The following is a 19,940-nucleotide window of genomic DNA, read 5'->3' as shown; positions in this document are numbered from 1 at the left end:
CCAGCAGGCAGAAAATCAGTAAGGATATAGTTGAAATGAATGTAATTGACATTTATAGAATGTTTCATCCCAAAATGGCCAAATACACATTAATCTCAAGTTCACATGCAATATTCAAAGACAGGCCACTTTCTGGACCATAAAACACCCCTTGACAATACCTCCTGTACATTCGTTCCATCATCCATGGCTCTTCTTGCTTCAACTGAGGATTACATCCATTTTAGAGACTTTACAACCCATAAGTGGGGAAATGATACAGCATCCAAATGTTACACCCAGAACAAAGGCCAAAATCAACAAATTTGTTTTTATTTCGATACGGTTGCCAGAAGAATACAGGATAGCGGGTTGGTTTCTAATACAAGCATGTCAAACACATCGGATATATTAGCCAGTGCAATATTTGAGACATATTCATTATACTAAGAAAGTATTCATTATCTGAAATTCAAATTTAATGGGGTTTTCTTGTATTTTTTTCTAAGTCTGTCAATCCTAGATTTGGAGAAATATAGGACTATGGCATTCCGTGTGCTGGAGTGTTTAGAAGAAAACACAACCCTGCTATACAAGGAAATGGGAACTTTACAAGGTGAGAATGGTTAGTCTTCACAGGGGCAACTGCAAGATGTCACAAGAGCACAAAGGCAGGGCCTCTAACCCAGATATTGGAGCGTAAGGAACAAAATAATTTTATTATGCATAAAAAACCTTATATGCGAATCTTGTATTTTATGTATGATTAGTCTGTAAACCCACAACTTCAATTAAAAAAAAAAAAGCAGTGACCTTGGAGCTGGCAAATCAAAGGCATAAGCAGAGTAAGAGCTGGGAGTCGGGGAGGAGGGTGGCCCATTAGGGTGGGGGTCACCAAGGGTCAGTCCATCTTGTCTAGGTTTGTCAGTTGGACTGAGGCATTCCACAGGCTTTGGGCCATATGAGGATCCTGAGCTGGTTTAGCAGGAAGGGTTATCACACAGGAACTACTAAAATATTTTCCAGAAACTCCATCCAGCTCCTGAGCCAAGCTCAGGTAGAGGACTGGGACCGCACCTTGTCTGGGATCCTGTGGAGAGGGAGTCGGAGGAGAGGAGAGGCACTGCAGCCGGCCGGGAACGCACTGAGAAGTGGAGCCCTGCCCCTCCACCCACTGCAGGTGGAGCCAGCTCCTTCCCCACTCACCTTCAAAAAGAAGCTGAAGAGCCAGAAAACTAAGCGATATGGCCAAGACAAATGCCTCATGATGTTTGTGTACACAATACCTGGTTCCACAGAGTTCACGGTTACACCTGAGAAGGTGGGACACAAGTATAACACAAAGAGAAGTGAGAGGAAGATGTGGGAAAGAAAGGGTGAGAGTGGTGATGCCGTGTGTAATAAGGTTAGGGTCCAATGGGGACTGCTGGGCAGTGGGGACGAGTCAGCAAGAAGGGGTTGGTAGTTGAAAGTGTTGGGTGAGCCTTAGGAGGCACCCGATGGATAGGTATCTTATTGGGGATTATGGGGAGGAGAGGGATGCTGTGGGTAATGAGAGTTGGAAAAGGTTGAAGAGGAGATGTGAAGCAGGGTTAAGAGAAACTGAGGGTGCCCAGGTGGTAAACTGAGGGAATTAATGGTGACTTTGGGGATACCGGGGGTATTTTATGGCCAGGACACGTTGGGAGGAGATGTGAAGGTTTGGGAACTGGTATTGGGGCTGGAGGAGTAGGGGGTGTCCGAGGCAGTTACCTGTCCCTTGAAGTCTCCGGGCAAGCTCCCCAGTGAATGAGATCAATTGCAGTTTACTGCAGTCATAGTTCTGGTTGAATGACAAAGGTCCCCCAGCCCCTGTCAGATGCTTCTCATCGATGTAGCCGTATTTTTGCCGATAGGAAGCCACATTCACCACCCGGGCTGCCCCTGCCCGACGTAGAGCCCCTGGGTGGAGAGAGGACCTCACTCCTTCAGTGCAAGTCCTAGGTAAGCTCCCACTCCCACTCCCCAGCCACCTTCTCCAGGAGACTCTGGGAGAAGAGGACCCACCAGGGCATCCTGAGAGGCAGCGGGGCCCTCCACCCAGGTCCCCAGGCTAGGCACAGGGAAGCTATATGTTGACTGAGACGTCACTTTCATTAGCTGCTTTCCTAATGTTCTCTCTCTCCATTTTAGTGTTGGAGTTCTGCCTTGCTCTTCTTCCACTTGCCTATTGGAGTTAATTTTATCAACCATTATTGATGTTTTACCTCACTGATGATTAACAGGGGGGAGGAGGGGTTGGAACATTGTGAAAGCTGTCCCTCAAGCATTCATACATTCCATTCATACATTCACTCATTCATTTATTCATCCCACAAACCTGGAATATGACAGACACCAAGCTAGGGGCTAAGGCCCATAAGGGTGCTAAGTTTGGGGGAAAAAGTGTGTTTGCAGAGATACTTGGGAAAGTTTTTTTTTTTTTTTAAAAAGAACTTCCAAAGGAAAAGAAACAAAATTACAGCCAATAGAACAAGTTAAATCTTAAAAAAAATAATAATGACAATAATGAGTACATAACTGTACATAGAAAAGTCTGGATTATATAAAGTATAAAAAAATAGTAGTTGTTCACATATGATTGAAGGTGACATTGTCTTCAAAACACTAAAACTATTTTGAGCCCCACATTTAAATTAAAAATCACAAATGAAAAAACCAAGCAGGTGCTATTTAGCCAAAATTTGCCAGAGAAAAAAATTATTCTTAAAAAGGACAAAGGCCCCCCGAACTTGCAGATCTATTGACATAAAGACCAAAAGGGATTCACAGCCCAGGAGGAGAGATTGCTCTTCACAGAGCAAAGCCAGAGATGTGTACAAGAGGCCAATAGAGCCCTGGGGAGGAAGCAGGAGGGGAGGGAGAGGGGAGGCAGAGCTGTCAGAGAAGGACCCGTGGGAGAGGGGATATTTGTGCCGAGTCTTGGCAGATGAACTAAAATTAAGCAGGCAAAGAGGGTGGGAAAGGTTATTCAAACAGAGGGAGCCACGTATGCTAAAGCACAGCCAGAGCGTGATCCAAGAGCTATAGATTGTCTGGCTGGAGACCAGGGTGTGGGTTGGGGAAGGGTAAAAAGTGAGGCTGTCAGTCCGCAGGGGGGCCCTGTAAGTGGAGAGAAGGAGCTCAGAGTTTATGGTGTAAAGGACAAGGTATCTTCAAATGGTTTTAAGCAAGAAAGTGATGTGCTGCAAGGTGATTCCAGAAATGGCAGTGGGGAGAATAGACTAGAAAAGGGAAGACAGGAGAGAAGACGGTTTAAGAAACTATTTCTAAGCAAGGTGCAGATTGGGTGCATGTTACAATTTTTGTGAAGGGGAAAAAACATTCATATTTGCAAATGCCTAGAGTTTTCCCTTGCAGTTTGTTCACTTTTCAGTTGGTGCTAATGTAATTAGCCATCTGTGCCAGTTTGGATGTATTATATCCCCCTAAATGCCATGTTCTTTGATGCAATCTTGTGGGGGCAGACGGATTAGTGTTGATTAGGTTGGAATCCTTTGATGTGACTCAATCAACTGTGGGCAAGACCTTTGATTGGATAATTTCCAAGGAGGTGTTACCCCACCCATTCAGGGTGAGTCTTAATTGAATCACTGGAGTCCCATAAAAGTGTTCACAGACAGAAGGAGGTGCTGCAGCCAAGAAAGACACTTTGAAGAGCTGAGAGTGGAGCTGGAACACAACCTGGGATCAGCAGACACCAGCCATGTGCCTTCCCAGCTAACAGAGGTTTTCTGGATACCATTGGAAAGGTATACTTGCGTTGATGCCTTCATTTGGACATTTTCATGGCCTTCAGACTGTAACTTTGTAACCAGATAAACCCTCTTTATAAAAGCCAATCCATTTCTGGTGTTTTGCATAACAGCAGCATTAGCAAACAGAAATACATCAAAGGACACATGAGACTCTGGCAACAGTAGTTGCCTCCCAAGATGGGAATGATGGCTGATATAGAAGGAGAGGAGGAAACTTTTTTTTTTTAACACAATTTCAATTTTGTACCAGGACATGTATTACCAAATCAGAGAAACAATGTTTTTCTTTTAAAGAGGCTACTACACAATCCAGAAGAAAATGTCAGGAGAATGTGCCTGCTACCTGTCCCCACCCCAGGAAGGGCCCAAGCCGTCTCATGAGAAAGAGCCTTCTCAAAGAATGTGGTCCCAAGACAGTGGTGTATGCACCCACATCCCTGGTGGCTCCTAAGCAATTTGAGGGCAGGAATTCAGTATTCTTGCTTCTTCTGCTCCTGCTGCCCTCCTCAGGAAGCGTTTGTTGAAATGACTGAATCACTGGTCTGCCTAGAACTAGGGGGGAGGCAGAGTGGGATCTTATATCATGCTGGCTGTATTTTGGGGCTGCCTGTTTCTACTACCAGCCTCTCAACCCTGCCTTGTGCAGATGGAATCCCCTGCTGTATGCAGCAAAAGTATGCTGGGTGGCCTGCCCCAATTAAGATGGCAGCGCGAGATGCTCAAGGTTTCATTCCCCCACAGAACTTTGAATGACCAGCAAAAAGTGGCAGAAACATCTTTCTCAAAGCTCCAGAAAACAGCTAAAGGATTGCAGTAATAAGGCAAGGGCCAAGTCAAGAAAAAGGACAACAGTAGCTTCTCAGTGAAGCATTAAAAATTGAAACTTTGATGCCAAGAGAAGCTAAGCAACCAGCCCAAGGTCACCCAGCTGGTGACAGGTAGGGCCAGGCAGGGACTGTCACAGGCAGGTACAGGAGGGACATTTGACTCTGACCTCACGTTCAAAGACCTCAGATTTAGACCTCTGACATTATCACCTAATGAAGTACATGGAATCCCAGAGACCCAGTGACAGAAAGGAAGTATGAATTTTAAAACTGTTTCCCATTACCAGCCCTCACATCTGTAGTGACTATGCATTAATATTTTGTAATAAATCATGTTACCTGGTGTTCCAGTTTGGATGTATTGTGCCCCTCAAAAGCCATATTCTTTAATGCAGTCTTCTGGGGGCAGATGTATTAGTGTTAATTAGGTTGGAATCTTTTGATTGAGTGTTTCTATGGAGATGTGACTCAATCAACTTTGGGCAAAATATTTGATTAAATTATTTCCACGGAGATATGAACCCGGCCCACTCAGGGTGGGTCTTGATTTAATCACTGGAGTCCTATAAAAGAGCTCACAAACAGAAGGATTTCAGAGCAGCTGAGAGGGACATTTTGGAGAGAAGCTAAGAGCTGACACCAACTCTGACACTTGGAGATGCTTGGAGACATTTGGAGGTGCTAGCCCAGAGTTTGCTCCAGAGAAGCTAAGAGAGGACCCCAGAGACATTTTGGATGCACAGGAGTGGAAGAAGCTAAGAGAGACTTAGAGATATTTGGAGAAAGCCATTTTGAAACACAACTTGGGAGCAAAGGAACGACAGATGCCAGCCACATGCCTTCCCTGCTCACAGAGGTGTTGCGGATGCCATCGGCCATTCTTCAGTGAAGGTATCATCTTGCTGATGCCTTAATTTTGATACTTTTATGGCCTTAGGACTGTAAGTTTGTAACTGAGTAAACCCCCTTTATAAAAGCCAATCCATTTCGAGTATTTTGCATAATGGCAGCATTAACAAACTGGAACACCTGGTGAACAGGTAATTATATTGCTTTGTAGTTTTTTTCCCTTATGTTAAAAGTGTTCATGGGGGGAAGAGGTTATGGGAACTCTGTACTTTCTACATGATTTTTCTGTAAACCTACAAGGGCTCTAAAAAATAGAGAGAAAAAAGGAAAGAAAATCAGTAGGTTCTCCTGGCACCCTTACTGGCCCCTCACCCATCCCCTCACCAGCTTGTCACAGAGCTGACACATGCTCCCAGTACAAGTCCCCAGTCCTGGTTCCAGAGGGAGCAGAGTAACCTTTGTACACATACTAGGGTAAATGCATGTCTGTACCAAGCTGTCTGGGGGCAGCCCGAAAGACTGAACAAGGACATGAATCACAGGCTCACCATCCCAGAGCTTGTCCTACACCTAGTGGTGGCTCACAGAGCTCTCCTAGAGAATACTGTGGGAGAACAGTCAAATCACAGCTGCCTGGAGCAAAGAAGTGCCAGCTGTGGGACACTGAAAGTAGCACCTGGGATACTGTTTCCTAGGGGAATGAGGACATTTGTATATATGCAAATAGTAGAATTCCTAGGGCCATGTGGGCATGCCCAGAACAAAAGGCACAGGCAGAAAAGACTGAGGAATCCCGATGCTTTTGCCTCAGGCTGTTCTCTAAACTCATTGTACAGTGTGCTGGTTTGGATGTATTATGTCCCCCAAAATGCCATTATCTTTGATGCAGTCTTGTGTGGGCAGGAAACATTTTGATGTTGATTGGGTTGCAGATTTTGATTGGATGCTTCTGTGGAGATGTGATCACTTAACTGTGGGCCAGATCTTTCATTGGATAATTTCCATGGAGGTGTGGCCCCGCCCATTCAGCATGGGCCTTGGTTAGTTTACTGGAGCACTATATAAGCTCAGACAGAAGGAGTGAGCTTTGCTACAGCCAAGAAAGACACTTTGAAGAATGCACAGAAGCTGAGAGAGTAGCTGCAGATGAGAGACAGTTTGAAGACAGCCATTGAAAGCAGACTCTTGCTCTGGAGAAGCTAAGAGAGGACAAACACCCCAAGAGCAACTAAGAGTGACATTTTTGAGGAACTGCAGCCTAGAGAGGAACGTCCTGGGAGAAAGCCATTTTGAAACCAGAGCTTTGGAGTCGATGCCAGCCATGTGCCTTCCCAGCTAACAGAGGTTTTCTGGACACTATTGGCCATCCTCCAATGAGGGTACCTGATTGTTGATGACTTACCTTGGACACTTTATGGCCTTAAGACTGTAACTTTGTAACCAAATAAACCCCCTTTATAAAAGCTGATCCATTTCTGATGTTTCACATTCTGGCAGCATTAGCAAACCAGAACATATGGTTAATCTCTGAAGAAGAGCACTCACTCAGGCCAATCTGAAAATACTGGGAAAGGTGTTTTCTTTCTTTTTATTCTGGTTGTTGTTGTTGTTGTTAGCTCCTGACAGTCAAGGAAATCTCTGTTAAAACACCAGCTATATACAAGCTTAAGGAACACATGATTCAGAGTCTACATTCCAGATAAAACACATTAAAATATCAAAATGTAAAGATGACAAAAGAAAAAGATTACAGAACATACAAACAAACAGGAAGCATTGGTTCATGCAAAGAAAAAGCATTAGAAACCATCAATGAAGAACACCAGACTTCAGACATACCACACAAAAACTTTCAAAAATGGTTCTGAATATGCTCAAAGAACTAAAGGAAATCAGGAAAACTATAACACACACAGAGAATTTCAATAAAGAGCTATAAATCATGAAAAGGAACCAAAGAGAGTTAAAGACCACAGTAACAAGAATAGAAAATTCCCTAGAGGGGTTCAACAGTGATTGGAGCTGGCAGAATAAAGAATCAGTGAACTAGAAGATAAGAAAATTGTAATTATTCAGTCTGACGAGCAAAAACAAGAAAAAATGAAGAAAAGTGAACAGAGCCTAAGAGACCAGTGGGACACCAACAAGTGTAACAATGCATACATTGTGGGAGTCCCAGAAGGAGAAGAAAGAGAGAAAAGGGCATAAAATTTATTGAAAGAAATAATGGTTGAAAACTTCCCAAATTTAACAAACAATAAGAATATATACATCCAAGACACTCAACGAACCCTAAACAGGATAAAACCCAAACAGATCCACACTATGACATATGATAATCAAACTGACTAATGACAGACCAGGACGGGGTGGGTGTGGGTGTGTGTGTGGGGGGAAGAATTCTGAAAGCCAAAAGAGAGAAGCAACGTGTCACGTATAAGAGCCGCAGTAAGACTAACTGCTGATTTTTCATGGGAAACCATGGAGGCAAGAAGGCAATTGGATGACATTTTTAAATGGCTGACAGCAAAAAATTGCCAACCAAGAATTCTATATCCATCAAAACTGCCTTTCAAAAATGAAGGGGGAGATTAAGATATTCCTGATAAACAAAAGCTGAGGGAGTTTGTCACCACTAGACTAGCCCTATAAGAAATATTAAAGGGAGTTCTACAGGCTGAAACGAACGGACCCTAGACAATAGACTGAAATTGCATTTAGAAATAAAGATCTCCAGTAAAGGTAACAACACGAGTAAATATAAATGCCAGTAGTACTGTATATTTGGTTTGTAACTCCACCTTTTACTTTCTCCAAGATCCAAGATGCACATACATAAAAAGTAATGATAAATCAACAGTTTGGGGCCTAAAATGTATAAATATGTAATTTATGATGAGAACTACATAAAGGTGAGGGGATGAAGTAATGTAAGAGCACTATATAGCATAGAGTGTGTATGCAATGGAAGTTAAGTTGGTATCAAACCAAAAGAGATTGTTAGAGATTTAGGATGTCAAATTTAAGCCCCATAGTAACTACAAAGTAAATACTGGAAAAATGTGCACAGAAAGAAATTTGAAGGTTTCCTAAAGGGTTCACTACAAAAATGGCCAAAGGACTTGAATAGATATTTTTCCAAAGAGGAAGTACAGGTGGCCAATGAACACATGAGAAGATGCTCAATCTCGCTGGCCACTGGGGAAATGCAAATCAAAAGCACAGTGAGACAGTTCCGTACCCCCACCAAAATGGCTATTATTTAAAAAATGGAAAAAACAAGTGCAAGCAAGGATGTGGAGAAATGGAAACCTCAGTACATTGTTTGTGGGAATATGAGATAGAGCAGCTGCTGTGGAAGACAGTTTGGTGGTTTTTCAGGAAGTTGGACATGGAACCACCATATGACCCACCAATCCTACTTCTAGGTACAACCCAAAAGAATTGGGACTCAGGGACTCATAGATTTGTACACCAATGTTCATAGCAGCATCATTCACAGTGATGAGGGAATGGAGGCAATCCAGAGTTCCATCAGAAGATGAGTGGATAAACAGATGTGTGTATACACATCATTGTTCAGCCCTTGAGAGGAGTGAGATTCTGATACATGCTGCCACATGGATCAATGTGTTGTGTGAAATAAGTCAGACACAGAGGAGCAGATGTTGTATGATTCCACTCGTATGAAATATCTGGAATGTGTAAACTCACAGAGATAGAAAGTAGAGCATGGGTTGCCAGAGTGGAGGAATGGGGTAGGGGGAAGGGAGTACTTAATGCATAATGGGTGCAGTGTTTCTGTTTGGGGTGATGGGAAAGTTCTGGTAACAGACGGTGGTGAGGGTAGCACAGCATTATGAGTGTGATCAATCTCAGTGAATTGTATGCTTGAGAGGGGAGAGCTTATGTTGTATATATGTTCCCACAGTTAGAAAGAAAGGAAGGGAGTGAGGGAGGAAGGGAAGAAGGAAGGAACGAGGAAAGAGCAACCAAAGAGATGATGACAATTAAAGGCAATATGTGATCCTGGATGGGATCTAACAATGGAGGAGAATAGGCTCAAAAGGACATTACTGGGACCTATGAAAAAATTGGAATATAGAGGATAAGCTTTATATCAGTGTTAAATTTCTTGGCCTTGATAACTGCACTTAAGGTGCTTACATAAGTGACTATTCTTATTCTAAGAAAATGTACATGGAAGTATTAAGTGTTCAAGGAGCATAATGTATACAACCTGTACTCAAATGTTCAGGAAACAGATACATAAATGATAGACAGATAGAATGATACGGCACATGTGGCAAAATGTTAAGATGGTGGATCTGGGTATGGGGAGGGCAAGGGTATGTTGGAATTCTACGTATGGGGTTTGTATTATTTTTGCAAGTCTCACGAAAGCTTAAAATTATTTCAAAATAAAAAGTTTAAAGGAAAAAAAGTATAATGGGTTCACTGCTCAGCAAGCAGCTGGGTTCCAAAGAGAAGGAGGTGGCCATGGGAGACAGCGAGCCAGGAGAACAACAGGAGTACAGGGAAGAGGGGGCTGCACGAATGACAAGCACCCATCCTTCCTTACCTTGGAGTAGATTTGTGAGCAGAAATGGCCCAACATAGTTGGTGGCAAAGGTAACATCCAGACCCTCAGGGGTAAGTGTCTTGGGGGGAATTCCTGGGAGGAGAAGAAAATGCAGGGGGTGAGTACTGGAGGAACTACCTTAGGAAACAAGGTCTGAAAGGGACATATTGGGGTTCAGGAGAAATGCCACAGTGGCATGTGTGTGCAAAAGCGGGGGCCATGAAATGTGAGGCTATAACTCAAGATAGTTTTTTTTAGTGGAAGGCATGAATTAGAGCATTTCAGCAGTATGCATAGGTTAGGTTTGGGGAATGCCTCTTTTGGGAGTCCCCAAGCTAGAAAGGGGGCTCCTGAAATGTGTTTGGGGAAGCCAGCCACAGCACATACCACTGATTCCAGCATTGTTCACCAGCAGGTGTATCTTGGGCTCCTTCTGCAGAAGCCACTGGGCAAAGCTGCGGATGGAGGCCAGAGAGCTGAGGTCCACCTCACCAAGCAGCAGGCGGTCGTTGTTTGAGACTGCCTGGATCTCGGCCAAGGCTTGCTGTCCGTGCTCCTGGCTCCGGCAGGCAAGGATCACACGGGCCCCGCGACAAGCCAGCTCCTGGGACACCAACTTCCCGATGCCTGTAGGTAGGCAGTGGCAGAGTGGGACAGTCTGGGGGTTGGATGGGGGGTGGCAATTGAACAGCAATGGAACAAATGGAAAGACAAGGCTCCCAGAGAGAGGGTGCTGGTCCTTCTTCCTGCCTTCCCTGTTGGAGGTGATCGGGGCCGAGAGCCCTGGGGAAGCGACAGGAAAGGAGCACTCACCACTGTTGGCTCCTGTCACCACTGCTGTCTTCCCTGTCAGGTCTGTGGAGCAGTGCTGGAGGTTCCAAGGATGAAACCTCTGCCGGAGCCAAGCACATAGTCCACACAGGAGGACCACAGCGAGAAGGACAGAGCCAGGCCCCCAGACCATGGTGCTGAGAGAAGCCCACAGCAACACAGTAGAGGCAGAAAAAGGATTAGTCAAAACCAGGTGGAGACTGGGATAAAAAACAGGTTGGTGACATGGGTAGAGGCAAATGAGGTGGGTAGAGGCAAATGAGGTTAGTAAGGTGCACCATTTAAGGAGAAACTCACTCTCAGTTTTTGTTCACATGCACCTGTTGGACCTGAAAATTGGTGCCTCCTTAAATTTCACACTGCAGTCAACTTGTTTGCCTCACCCTAGTCCTCGGGAATCAGCCCCTGAGTCAAAGATCAAAAATCACACTTTTCTCTCCAAACATAAAATTTGGAGTTGCACACCAAGGTGAATTGGCAGAGCTCCAGGACCACTGTGTAAAAGCGAGTCAGGTTCTTCATATCTTGAATCACGTTGCACATAAGCAGGACCGTCCCCTTCCTCTCCAACTAAAAGGAGACTCTGCGTTGTCTCAACCCCATCGCCTTCTTTGACTCCCAGACCCCACTGTCTGCCCCTATGTCTGCATCTTGGGGGGTTGGGGGAGTGGTCTCCAGAATGCCTCTGCTGGGAAGCAGCCTTGGCTCTAAAACAGGGTCTCCTAAGGGTGGTGATAGGGGCTGTTCCCTGGAGCCAGTGTTCTGTCTTCTAGGCTTGAGGGACAACTGCCCCTTCCCCTGCCCTTGAGATTCAGAGAGAGAGTAGATATCTGTGAAGAAAAGGAGACATCAGCCAATTCCTGAGGCAACCCTGATGTTTATTTTCGGCAAGCAGACCCAGGGAAGTTCCACTTCCACTGCCAGAGAGACTCAGGACCCAGACTGGGGTAGGTGCTTGGAGGAGAGCCACCACACTTTGGGGACTGAGTTCTTCACTAGCTGCGCTGTGGTCACCTGGGGCTTGGGGGCACTGGTCTGGATGGGGTGCTGCTCCTTGGGAGGACAGGGGTGGTCTTCCTTGTCCTTTTGCTGGGGCACAGCAGCGCTGAGCAGCTCCTGGGTGTTCGGGTTCCACAGGCTCACACCGGGAGCCAGCTTCAGGGTATCTGGCAACAGTATGGGCTTCCACATCACCTGGGACGTGGCCTCGAGGACCCGCGGCTCTGCATGAAGATCCTGGCCCTCGCGATCGGCAGGGTCCAGGCCTTTCGGAGGCGCGCGACCGTGGCGCCTCCACAGCTCGCCCAGCAGCTCCGCCTCCCCCTCCCAGCCGCTAGGCCACTTGGCGCCAGGCCACCGCTTGGGGCCGGAGCCGCGGGTCGCGTTGGACAACGCCGGGTGCGTGGCCAGGAAGCGGATCCCGGGGCTGGGGAAGGACAGCTTCGACCCGAAGGCTGGCGACGATAGGCCTAAGTCTAGAGTGGGGAGCTGGAGTCCAGGACCAGGGCCCAACGCACGGAGAGGAGCGCTAGGCGGACGAGGGAAGAAAGCTGTGAGAGGCACGCGGCCACCGAGGCGGTGGAATCGGGGTTTGGCCCGGGCCCGGGCCTTCGCCGCCCGTTGGCGCCCGCGGTAGGCTTCGAGGGGGCTCGCCTCTGCGTCTGGAACCAGGATCTCAGCCAGGGGGCGCACCCAGTGGCGCGGCAGCCGCGCGGGGTCCAGGCGCACCAAGGCTGCCTTGCGGGCCCCCCTGTTGGGTTGCGCTCTCAGCCGCGCGTCCCCGCGCCCCGGCTGCTGCGACCCGAAAGACGCTGAGGTGCTGAGCGGGATAGAGGGGCTCGCGGAGGGGCAGGGCACCGATAAACCCGAGGCGGCGGGGAGGACCTCCTCCTTCTTGACCTCCACCCGGTCTCCGGCCCCGTCCTGCTGGGGCACGCAAAGGTAGAGGTCCTCGAGCGAGAACTGGGAGCTGGGGGGGCGCACCTTCGCGGCCGACGTCTGGGGACTGGGTACCAGGGCCAACTCCAGAGTAGGCTGGGGCCTGTGCACCGGCACTATCTCCGCCGGCGGTTGGAAGCTCGCGTTCAAGGACCCGGCGGAAGAGAAGTAGTCTCTCGCCTGTTGTTCCAGCTCCTCCAAAGGTCCCCCGGGTCCTGCCTCCGTAAACAATTCCGGGGTGGGCGGGGGGCCCAGGGAGGCCCTCGGCTCCGGAGACCGCTCCCAAGGCGCCATCCGCTCCTTGGAGCCTCTACCCATCCAAGATCTTCCTAAAGGGATCTGGTCCACGCTTCCTTCATCCTGAGGAAATGCACTGGCGGTGAGAAGTCGGAAAGGGTAGAGAGCCAATGAGAGAGGAGGGGTCGTCAGAGGCTCCAGAAGAGGTTAGAGACAGAGGTGGGGGTGAGGGTGGACTTACTTCTAGGAAGGTCTCCTCCGGCCCCGCCGAGGCAGGGGCGTGCAGCACAGGCACCGAGCCCTGAGCCCAAGCGTCTGTGGTGCACGCCGTGGGCTCCTCGTCCTCGCCCCACGTGGGGTCCTCCGCCACCGCAGACTCGCCCTCGTCCCGGGCCAGGAAGCGCCACTCGGTGATCTGCAGCATGGCCTCCCGGGCCTGGCTGATGGTGAACGGGATGCACTGTGGAGGCCAGAGTGGGTCTCAGCCCGGCAGGGAGGGGCTTGGGAGAGGGGAGATGATGGGTCCGGAGGATCCGGCTCCAGGCCCACCTGCTGAGTCAGGTAGACTTGGAAGGCGGAGTCCATGACTCGGGCCAGCAGGTCCGCCAGGATGTCCCCCACCACGTCCTCGCCCTCCTCGAGGGCCAGGAGTGCCATCCACTCGGCCTCGTTGAGCCGCCCAGGCACGATGTCCACCTGCGGCACCTGCACCGTGGGCGGCCGCGCCTTCTCCGCCTTGGATCGGGTCACCCCGCGATCTCGTGTTTGCCTCTCCTGTCTCTGTGGGAGCGGAACAGGGCAGCCAGGTTAAGAAACAGAATTGGAAGGAGCAGTGAAAAGCTAAAAGGAAGCTTTCTCACGTTGTCCAGCAGGAGGGAAAAAGTAAAGAAACACCGATTACCTGCAAGCCTACTATGTGACCCAGCTAACTGAATTTTCCTAACAGCCCACTGAGCCCATTTTTACAGGCAAAGAAAGTGAAACTTGTCCAGGATCACACAGTTAGTAAACTCAGGCTATACAGAGCTTTTAATTCCATAGCCCTTGCTATTGCACTAGAACCAGTGGAGTTCAAATAATGCTTTGAGAAAAAGGAGTTAATAAAGGATGCAGGAATTACTGGTAGCTATTTAGAGTCTTCCCCCTTCCCCAAATCAAATTATATCTTCATTTCACAATATACATCTAAATAAATTCTAGGTGGATTAAGGTTAAACACAGGCAAAACCAAAAACAAAACCATATAAAGAGGAAAAAAAATATGTGAAATTGTTATATAATTTCTCTGGGTGAGAAAGAAATCATAAAGAAATGGGCAAATAGGTGTATGCATATAGGTAAATTTTCCTGTACTTCAAAAATTTTTTTAAATGTTCCTAATTAGACGCTGTTAGTAGTTATTTATTGGCATGTAAAATGTGCCAGTCATATACACTGACTCAATTCCTACATATTTTCAGACTATGTACTATTTTATCCCCATTTTACAGTAATTTGCCTAGGACCACCCAACTACAAAGTAGTGGAATCAGAATTCATATGTAGGTCTATCTGACTCCAGAGTCTGCCTCCCAAACAAAATATTTGCAATAAATATGAAAAAGGATAAACACCCCAAATACATTAAAAACTTACATAAAATAAGAGAAACAATAAGATCCCACAGATCAAAGGATGTAACATTTCACAAAAGAAGAACTGTAAGTGACCAATGAAACATTTGAACCAAAATGCCTTGAAGGAGAAAACACCAAAATGGTAACAGTGGATATGTCTCTTTCTCTTCTTTTTTTTTTTTTTTGTTTTCTACAATGAATTGACATTCTTTTATAATCAAGAAAAACCCACTTAAATGAAAAAGACTAATTCCCAAAACTCATTTATTGTTGAATTTACTAGAAGTCTCTCAAGAACCTCCTTGCTGTTCCACAATAGTCTCCCTGAACCTGGTTCTTTCCAAAAGTTACCTTCAAACATGATCTTCTCAAACCTTTGCCTTCACCACCTAACCTTATCACATCATAGCTGATGTTCCTCAAGTTCATTCTCCTTCTAATCTGTTGTTTCTGAAACCTCACACTGAACTCAAAACGCTTTAAACCACATTTCCCAGAGGCAGACTTCTTCCTCCCAGCTATGAGAACAGCCCTGGTGGCAAGCCCCTGGAGGGGTCCACAGCACAAGCCAGGTTTGGCCAGGTGGGGGACTGGGACAGGACAGTGGCTTCCTTCTGCTTCCCCTCTCATCCTCGATGGTGGCAGTGCCTAGACATAGCCGGACCGGAGAAGCCAAAGGCACTTTTCATAAAGTCTCTTTAAATCTGTTCTCTTGGTTTTAAACATTTCTTGGCCTTTCAACAATTCGACTTTCAAGCGCAGCCTCAGAAAAGCAGTTGTTGTTTAATCCATTTCGCATTCTGGAAATTCCCTCAAGATATGATTAATCTAGCAACACCTCTTTCCAATCCCTGACCAGTTGTTTACCCGCTTAAATGGGTAACTCAGGATAATTATTACGTACATCAGCTATTTCCAAATTCACTTCTAGTTTTCGGGCTCTACACCAACCATCTGAGCCATTCCCTCAGGGAGTGGTGGGGGGCGTGGTGCAGGTGTAAATTTTCTGCCCAACATGGAAGTGCCACCGTGGCTTCCTCGTTCATCTTGAACACCAGAAGCGAAGGTAAGGAACAGAAACGTGTCCCACCTTGGCGAACTCCAGGAGCAGGGGGTTAGTGTGGGGAAAGGGCGGCGGCGGGGAGCGGGGGGTTGGGGGGAACTCGCGAACACCAGGCTAGGGAGCCGGGGACCACCAAGGGAGGCGACAAATGCCAGCCCGATGGCTTCGGGTCCGCGCTATGGGCGAGCGCTAACGCGGGCGCCACGTGGCGCAGACCTGGTCCACGGTTCCCGATACTGACTTTCAGTGCCGACCCGGGCTCTGGCGCACCCCCAGGCCAGCTGAAGCTCACCGAGCCTTCGTGCGCCATCGCCGCGGCAACAGCTCCAACCCCGGGGTTTCGCAAAGTCCCCGCGCGGCCGCCGCGGCCGCCGCCTACCGGTTGCCCGAGCAACGGCGCTCGCGCTGCACGTTCGGGCCACTCGCTCCGCCCAATGGCCGTGCGTAGGTGCGTCGTCTCTATGGTGGCGGCGGATTCGGAGGAAGCCAACGTTCCCGGAGTGAGGCAAGCGGGCCTGGTGCTGCTGCAGACGTGACCTTTGACCCGATCCGGGGGCTGCGGGGAGCCGAGCAGACAGAGGAAGATCCTGGGAGCTACTCTGCCTCATTCCCCACCGCTTGGCTCGGGCGCTTGGGGCCACCGGTCCTGTGCCGTTCCCATCCCTCTTCCGGGGTATCCCCATCGCCCCATGACTCAGCCCTGGGACTCTTCCTCTCCTGCTCCCCGAGACCCTCCCCACCTCATATGACTTCCCACCCCCGCCATCACCGTCCTCGGGGCCTCCCAGTATATCATGACCCAGTCCCAGTGTTCTCCTCCAGTGCCTCGTGACAGCCCCTCCCCGCCCCCGCAGGGATCGCTGCTGTCTTCTGTTTCCCGCGCGTCTAGGATTCGGTGTCTGACCTCCAGCATGTTCCGCCGGGAGCGCTCCATCCCCCTTCGAGGCTCGGCCGCCGCCCTGTGCAACAACCTCAGTGTGCTGCAGCTGCCCACCCACAACCTCACACACTTTGGGGTGGTCCATGGACCCAGCGCCCAGCTTCTCAGCGCTGCCCCCGAGGGTGTGCCCTTGGCCCAGCGACAGCTTCACGCTAAGGAGGGTGCTGGAGTGAGCCCCCCACTTATCACCCAGGTGAGGCATGGAGTTGGGGGCTGTGTTGCTGAACCCAGTTCTACCCCCTGTCCAAGGAATAGGCCTCCTCCAACTCTCTATGAACTCTGTCTTTTGACTCCACATGTCCCCTGCTCTGACCACCTCTCCTTGCTCTGATCCACCTCCCCCCAGGTTCACTGGTGTGTCCTCCCCTTCAGAGTATTGCTAGTGCTCACCTCACATCGCGGGATACAGGTAAGAGGAGGGACCCTCCTGCCCTGCCCCACCACATCTTCCAGGCACCCCTTCAAGGTTCCCAGACCCCTCCCCACTTGCCTCTAAACACTTACAAACTTTCCACATCATTAGCCACTCTTTCTCTATTTCTCATCTCCATTCCTTCCCTCTTCTCCAGGTCCAAGTGCCACATCCCTTCAATATTTGCCTGTTTACTAGCTGTATGACTGTGGGCAAGTTAGTTTATTTCTCAGAGCCTCAGTGTCCTCCTCTGTAAAATGGGGATAAAAATAGTGCTTACTCCCCAAGATTATTTTGAGAATTAAATGGGCTGCAGCCAACATGAGTATGTGCAGGACTCAGCCCTTACCCTCTTTCAGATGTACGAGTCTGATGGCTCCGTCATGGTCTATTGGCACGCTCTGAACTCTGGAGATGCCTCTCCAGGTACTGGCGAGACCAGGTGGGGTGGAGGTAGGGAATATTTGCTGGGGCGGGGGGAGGCACTGCTTCTGATAGTGTTTCCTCTTCCTACTCAGTCCAGGCTGTGTTTGCCCGAGGAATTGCTGCTAGTGGCCACTTTGTCTGCGTGGGTAAGGTCGCCAAAAGTAGGGTCTTGGGGGGTGCTGGGGTATAGGGGCGTGGGCTTTGGGCCAGGAGGATGCCGAGGGTCTGAGAAAAGTATATAAGGTTAGGGGGGAAGTTGAGTGTGGACACAAAAAGACTTGGAGGGGATCAGAGGGGCGGGGTAGGGTAGGATGAGGACAGTAAATGGAGGGGCAGAGCTGTTGGAGCAATGAAAAGTGGGTTTGTTACTAAGGTCTCTGAGACAGAGCGTGTGATGAGTGTGGTGGTTGGAGACCCAAGAGGGTCCGGAAGCCAGCAGTGGGGCCCTGGTTCTGGCTGCAGGAACGTGGTCAGGCCGAGTGCTGGTGTTTGACATCCCAGCCAAGGGTCCCAACATTGTACTGAGTGAAGAGCTGGCCAGGCACCAGGCACCGATCACAGACATTGCCACTGAACCTGCCCAGGGACAGGTGAGTGGACTCCTCCCCTCTCCCTATGCCTGGGAGCCTGGGAGGCTGAGGACCGGGGTTCAAGTCTAAGCAGCTGAACACCATTGGGCAATTTGCTGTGCCTTCCTAGGCTTCAGCAACCTCAGGTCCAGTGATGAAGCCAGAGACACTTTAAATTTATGGGCATTTAATAATTCACTAAGACTTTTGAATACTGGTGTGAATTGAGGGGTCAGGATGGATTGTCTCTAAGATGCTTTCTGGCTCTGACACATGCACCTTCTTTCTCTGGACTTGGGCAAGTCCTACCAGTTCTGGACCAGCTCCAGTGGCACCCTTTCCAAGAAGCCCCTCCCTTACTCCCACTCCCACTGATCCCTTAGCTGAACCCTGAGTTGGCACTGTCCTCCAGTACAATCACTGTCTCCCCAGTTGGACTGCAAACCTCTTGAGGACAGGGAGTGTCTTCTGATTTGTATCCTCTGCTGTACCTGGCACAGAGCTGGGCCCAGGGGGCCTGTTGGCTGGCTGGGTCGGGAGGCCCAGGGTCTAGTCATGCCTGTGACTAGTCCATTGCAGGATCTGCAGAAGATCATAACCCTCAGGCCTCCGTGTCATCATCCATCTAGTGAGGACAACTGTGTATCCTCTCCCAACACATGGCGGCAGGGTGGGCGGAGAGGGCTGGGAAGGGGAGGCAGAGCTTGTGAGACTCTATAAGGAAATGCAAGGGAAGCATTTTATGCTTCCAGAAGGAACTCTGGGGAGGGTTTCTGGTGGGTCCAGCCAGTGAAGGTCCCACATTCTGCCCTTTCCTGGGAGATACAAAGATGCAAATAGTGCCTCCCTTCCCCTCCTGCCCTGCACGCAGGACCCCAGCAGGGCAAAAGGGGTGGGCTGATCCTGCCTTTCCCCTCAGGACTGTGTGGCTGACATGGTGACGGCAGATGACTCAGGCTTACTGTGTGTCTGGCATTCAGGGCCCGAATTCAAATTACTGACCCACATTCCAGGATTCGGGTAGGTGAGGGGGAAGAGGACTGAGGCCTTCCCGAGAGAGCTTTGGGGTGGGGAGTGGGCTGAGGTCTGGGGAGATGGAAACTGCGTGTCACCTTTGCAGGGTCCCGTGCCCCTCTGTGCGGCTGTGGCAGGGGATCATCGCAGCGGGCTATGGGAACGGGCAGGTGCGTCTGTATGAAGCAAGGACAGGCAGTCTGCACGTCCAGATCCATGCCCACGCCCGGGCCATCTGCGCCCTGGACCTCGCTCCCAACACGGGCAAGGTCAGTCTCTTCCACTCCTATGTACCCTTTTTCCTGGTGCTGGGATGTTGAGAGGACAACCACAGGCTTGTCCCTGCCACCCCAGGGCACCTGCCCTGGGCATTCCAGCCTACACCTGTCCCTGGTCGGCACGTTCCATCTGCCACTCTTCCCCCCGCTTTTTTTTTAATAGCTACTCTCCACGGCTGAGGACACCTTTGTGCACATCTGGAAGCTGAGCAGAAACCCAGAGAGCAACTCCATTGAGGTGTGTGTCGTGGGAGGGGTGGAATGGGGGCCCAGGTGCAGGGCAGCAGGGCCCTGACAGGCTCCTCTCCCCCAGGTGGAACACGGTCATGGTGAGTGTGTCCCCGACACCCAGGTGTGTGGTGCCCGGTTCTGTGATCCCTCGGGCAGCTCCTTCGCCGTGACTGGCTATGACCTTGCTGAGATCTTGAGATTCCGCAGTGCGTGAGAGAAGAGCAGCTCTCCTGTCTCCCGTGTTGTTTATAAAGTTCTCCCTCCACCCAGCCCTTGTCTGATTACTCAGTAGCACAGTCACGCTTCACACCTGATGAACTAAACTCCATGGAGGCAGGGGTGGGGCAGGTC

The 19,940-nt window shown here is 49.4% G+C and overlaps 3 protein-coding genes and 1 long non-coding RNA gene across 11 annotated transcripts in view; 2 read left to right on the top strand and 2 right to left on the bottom strand.

Annotated features, from left to right (window-relative positions):
* Positions 1-11,136, top strand: part of LOC119512520 — a 31,725-nt gene extending 20,589 nt beyond the window's left edge. The window contains exons 4-7 of the long non-coding RNA XR_005212394.1: positions 489-595; positions 1,006-1,300; positions 10,474-10,667; positions 10,888-11,136. This is a non-coding gene — a long non-coding RNA (uncharacterized LOC119512520). The remainder of the gene's footprint in view (positions 1-488; positions 596-1,005; positions 1,301-10,473; positions 10,668-10,887) is intronic.
* Positions 297-11,108, bottom strand: LOC119512518 (retinol dehydrogenase 11-like). The gene is made up of 6 exons (XM_037807253.1): positions 10,848-11,108; positions 10,422-10,661; positions 10,035-10,127; positions 1,732-1,920; positions 1,186-1,292; positions 297-1,069 (listed from the first exon to the last, which is right to left on the bottom strand). The coding sequence occupies exons 1-6, from the start codon at positions 10,996-10,998 to the stop codon at positions 881-883; spliced, it is 969 nt and encodes a 322-aa protein (XP_037663181.1). The 5' UTR covers positions 10,999-11,108; the 3' UTR covers positions 297-880.
* Positions 11,137-11,664: 528 nt separating the features above from the next.
* C17H2orf81 (chromosome 17 C2orf81 homolog) lies at positions 11,665-15,781 on the bottom strand. Of its 2 annotated transcripts, XM_037807243.1 has the most exons (4): positions 15,561-15,781; positions 13,590-13,820; positions 13,282-13,500; positions 11,665-13,163 (listed from the first exon to the last, which is right to left on the bottom strand). In XM_037807243.1, the coding sequence occupies exons 2-4, from the start codon at positions 13,695-13,697 to the stop codon at positions 11,796-11,798; spliced, it is 1,695 nt and encodes a 564-aa protein (XP_037663171.1). In that variant the 5' UTR covers positions 13,698-13,820; positions 15,561-15,781; the 3' UTR covers positions 11,665-11,795. The 2 variants fall into 2 exon arrangements, with proteins under 2 accessions (XP_037663171.1, XP_037663172.1); XM_037807244.1 differs by lacking the exon at positions 15,561-15,781 and having other exon boundaries at positions 13,590-13,846.
* WDR54 (WD repeat domain 54) lies at positions 14,865-19,858 on the top strand. 7 transcript variants are annotated; one of them, XM_037807247.1, is made up of 11 exons: positions 14,865-15,722; positions 15,967-16,224; positions 16,609-16,852; positions 17,006-17,068; positions 17,431-17,497; positions 17,590-17,643; positions 17,960-18,087; positions 18,986-19,086; positions 19,187-19,349; positions 19,522-19,596; positions 19,672-19,858. In XM_037807247.1, exons 2-11 carry the CDS (start codon positions 16,154-16,156, stop codon positions 19,801-19,803), a joined length of 1,098 nt encoding a protein of 365 aa, XP_037663175.1. In that variant the 5' UTR covers positions 14,865-15,722; positions 15,967-16,153; the 3' UTR covers positions 19,804-19,858. The 7 variants fall into 7 exon arrangements, with proteins under 7 accessions (XP_037663175.1, XP_037663178.1, XP_037663177.1 ...); XM_037807250.1 differs by having other exon boundaries at positions 14,866-15,722; positions 16,574-16,852; XM_037807249.1 differs by having other exon boundaries at positions 14,866-15,722; positions 15,967-16,392.
* Positions 19,859-19,940: the final 82 nt, after the last annotated feature.

This window comes from Choloepus didactylus, chromosome 17 (assembly GCF_015220235.1).
Source record: "Choloepus didactylus isolate mChoDid1 chromosome 17, mChoDid1.pri, whole genome shotgun sequence".
Classification (NCBI taxonomy): Eukaryota; Metazoa; Chordata; class Mammalia; order Pilosa; family Megalonychidae; genus Choloepus; species Choloepus didactylus.
Note: the sequence above shows the minus strand (reverse complement) of the source record. Positions and strands in the feature narration are given on the sequence as shown.

Coding starts and splice junctions, on each gene's coding strand:
- LOC119512518 (XM_037807253.1), bottom strand. CDS start 10,998: ATGGTCTGGGGGCCTGGCTCTGTCCTTCTCGCTGTGGTCCTCCTGTGT. Junction 1,921..10,034: donor GCTCACAAATCTACTCCAAG/GTAAGGAAGGAT, acceptor CTCTCCACCCAG/GGGCTCTACGTCGGGCAGGG. Junction 1,293..1,731: donor CCGGAGACTTCAAGGGACAG/GTAACTGCCTCG, acceptor CCACCTTCTCAG/GTGTAACCGTGAACTCTGTG.
- C17H2orf81 (XM_037807243.1), bottom strand. CDS start 13,697: ATGGCACTCCTGGCCCTCGAGGAGGGCGAGGACGTGGTGGGGGACATC. Junction 13,501..13,589: donor AAGTCTACCTGACTCAGCAG/GTGGGCCTGGAG, acceptor TGGCCTCCACAG/TGCATCCCGTTCACCATCAG. Junction 13,164..13,281: donor CGGAGGAGACCTTCCTAGAA/GTAAGTCCACCC, acceptor GCATTTCCTCAG/GATGAAGGAAGCGTGGACCA.
- WDR54 (XM_037807245.1), top strand. CDS start 16,514: ATGACCCAGTCCCAGTGTTCTCCTCCAGTGCCTCGTGACAGCCCCTCC. Junction 17,498..17,589: donor CTCTGGAGATGCCTCTCCAG/GTACTGGCGAGA, acceptor CTTCCTACTCAG/TCCAGGCTGTGTTTGCCCGA. Junction 19,350..19,521: donor TCGCTCCCAACACGGGCAAG/GTCAGTCTCTTC, acceptor TTTTTTTAATAG/CTACTCTCCACGGCTGAGGA.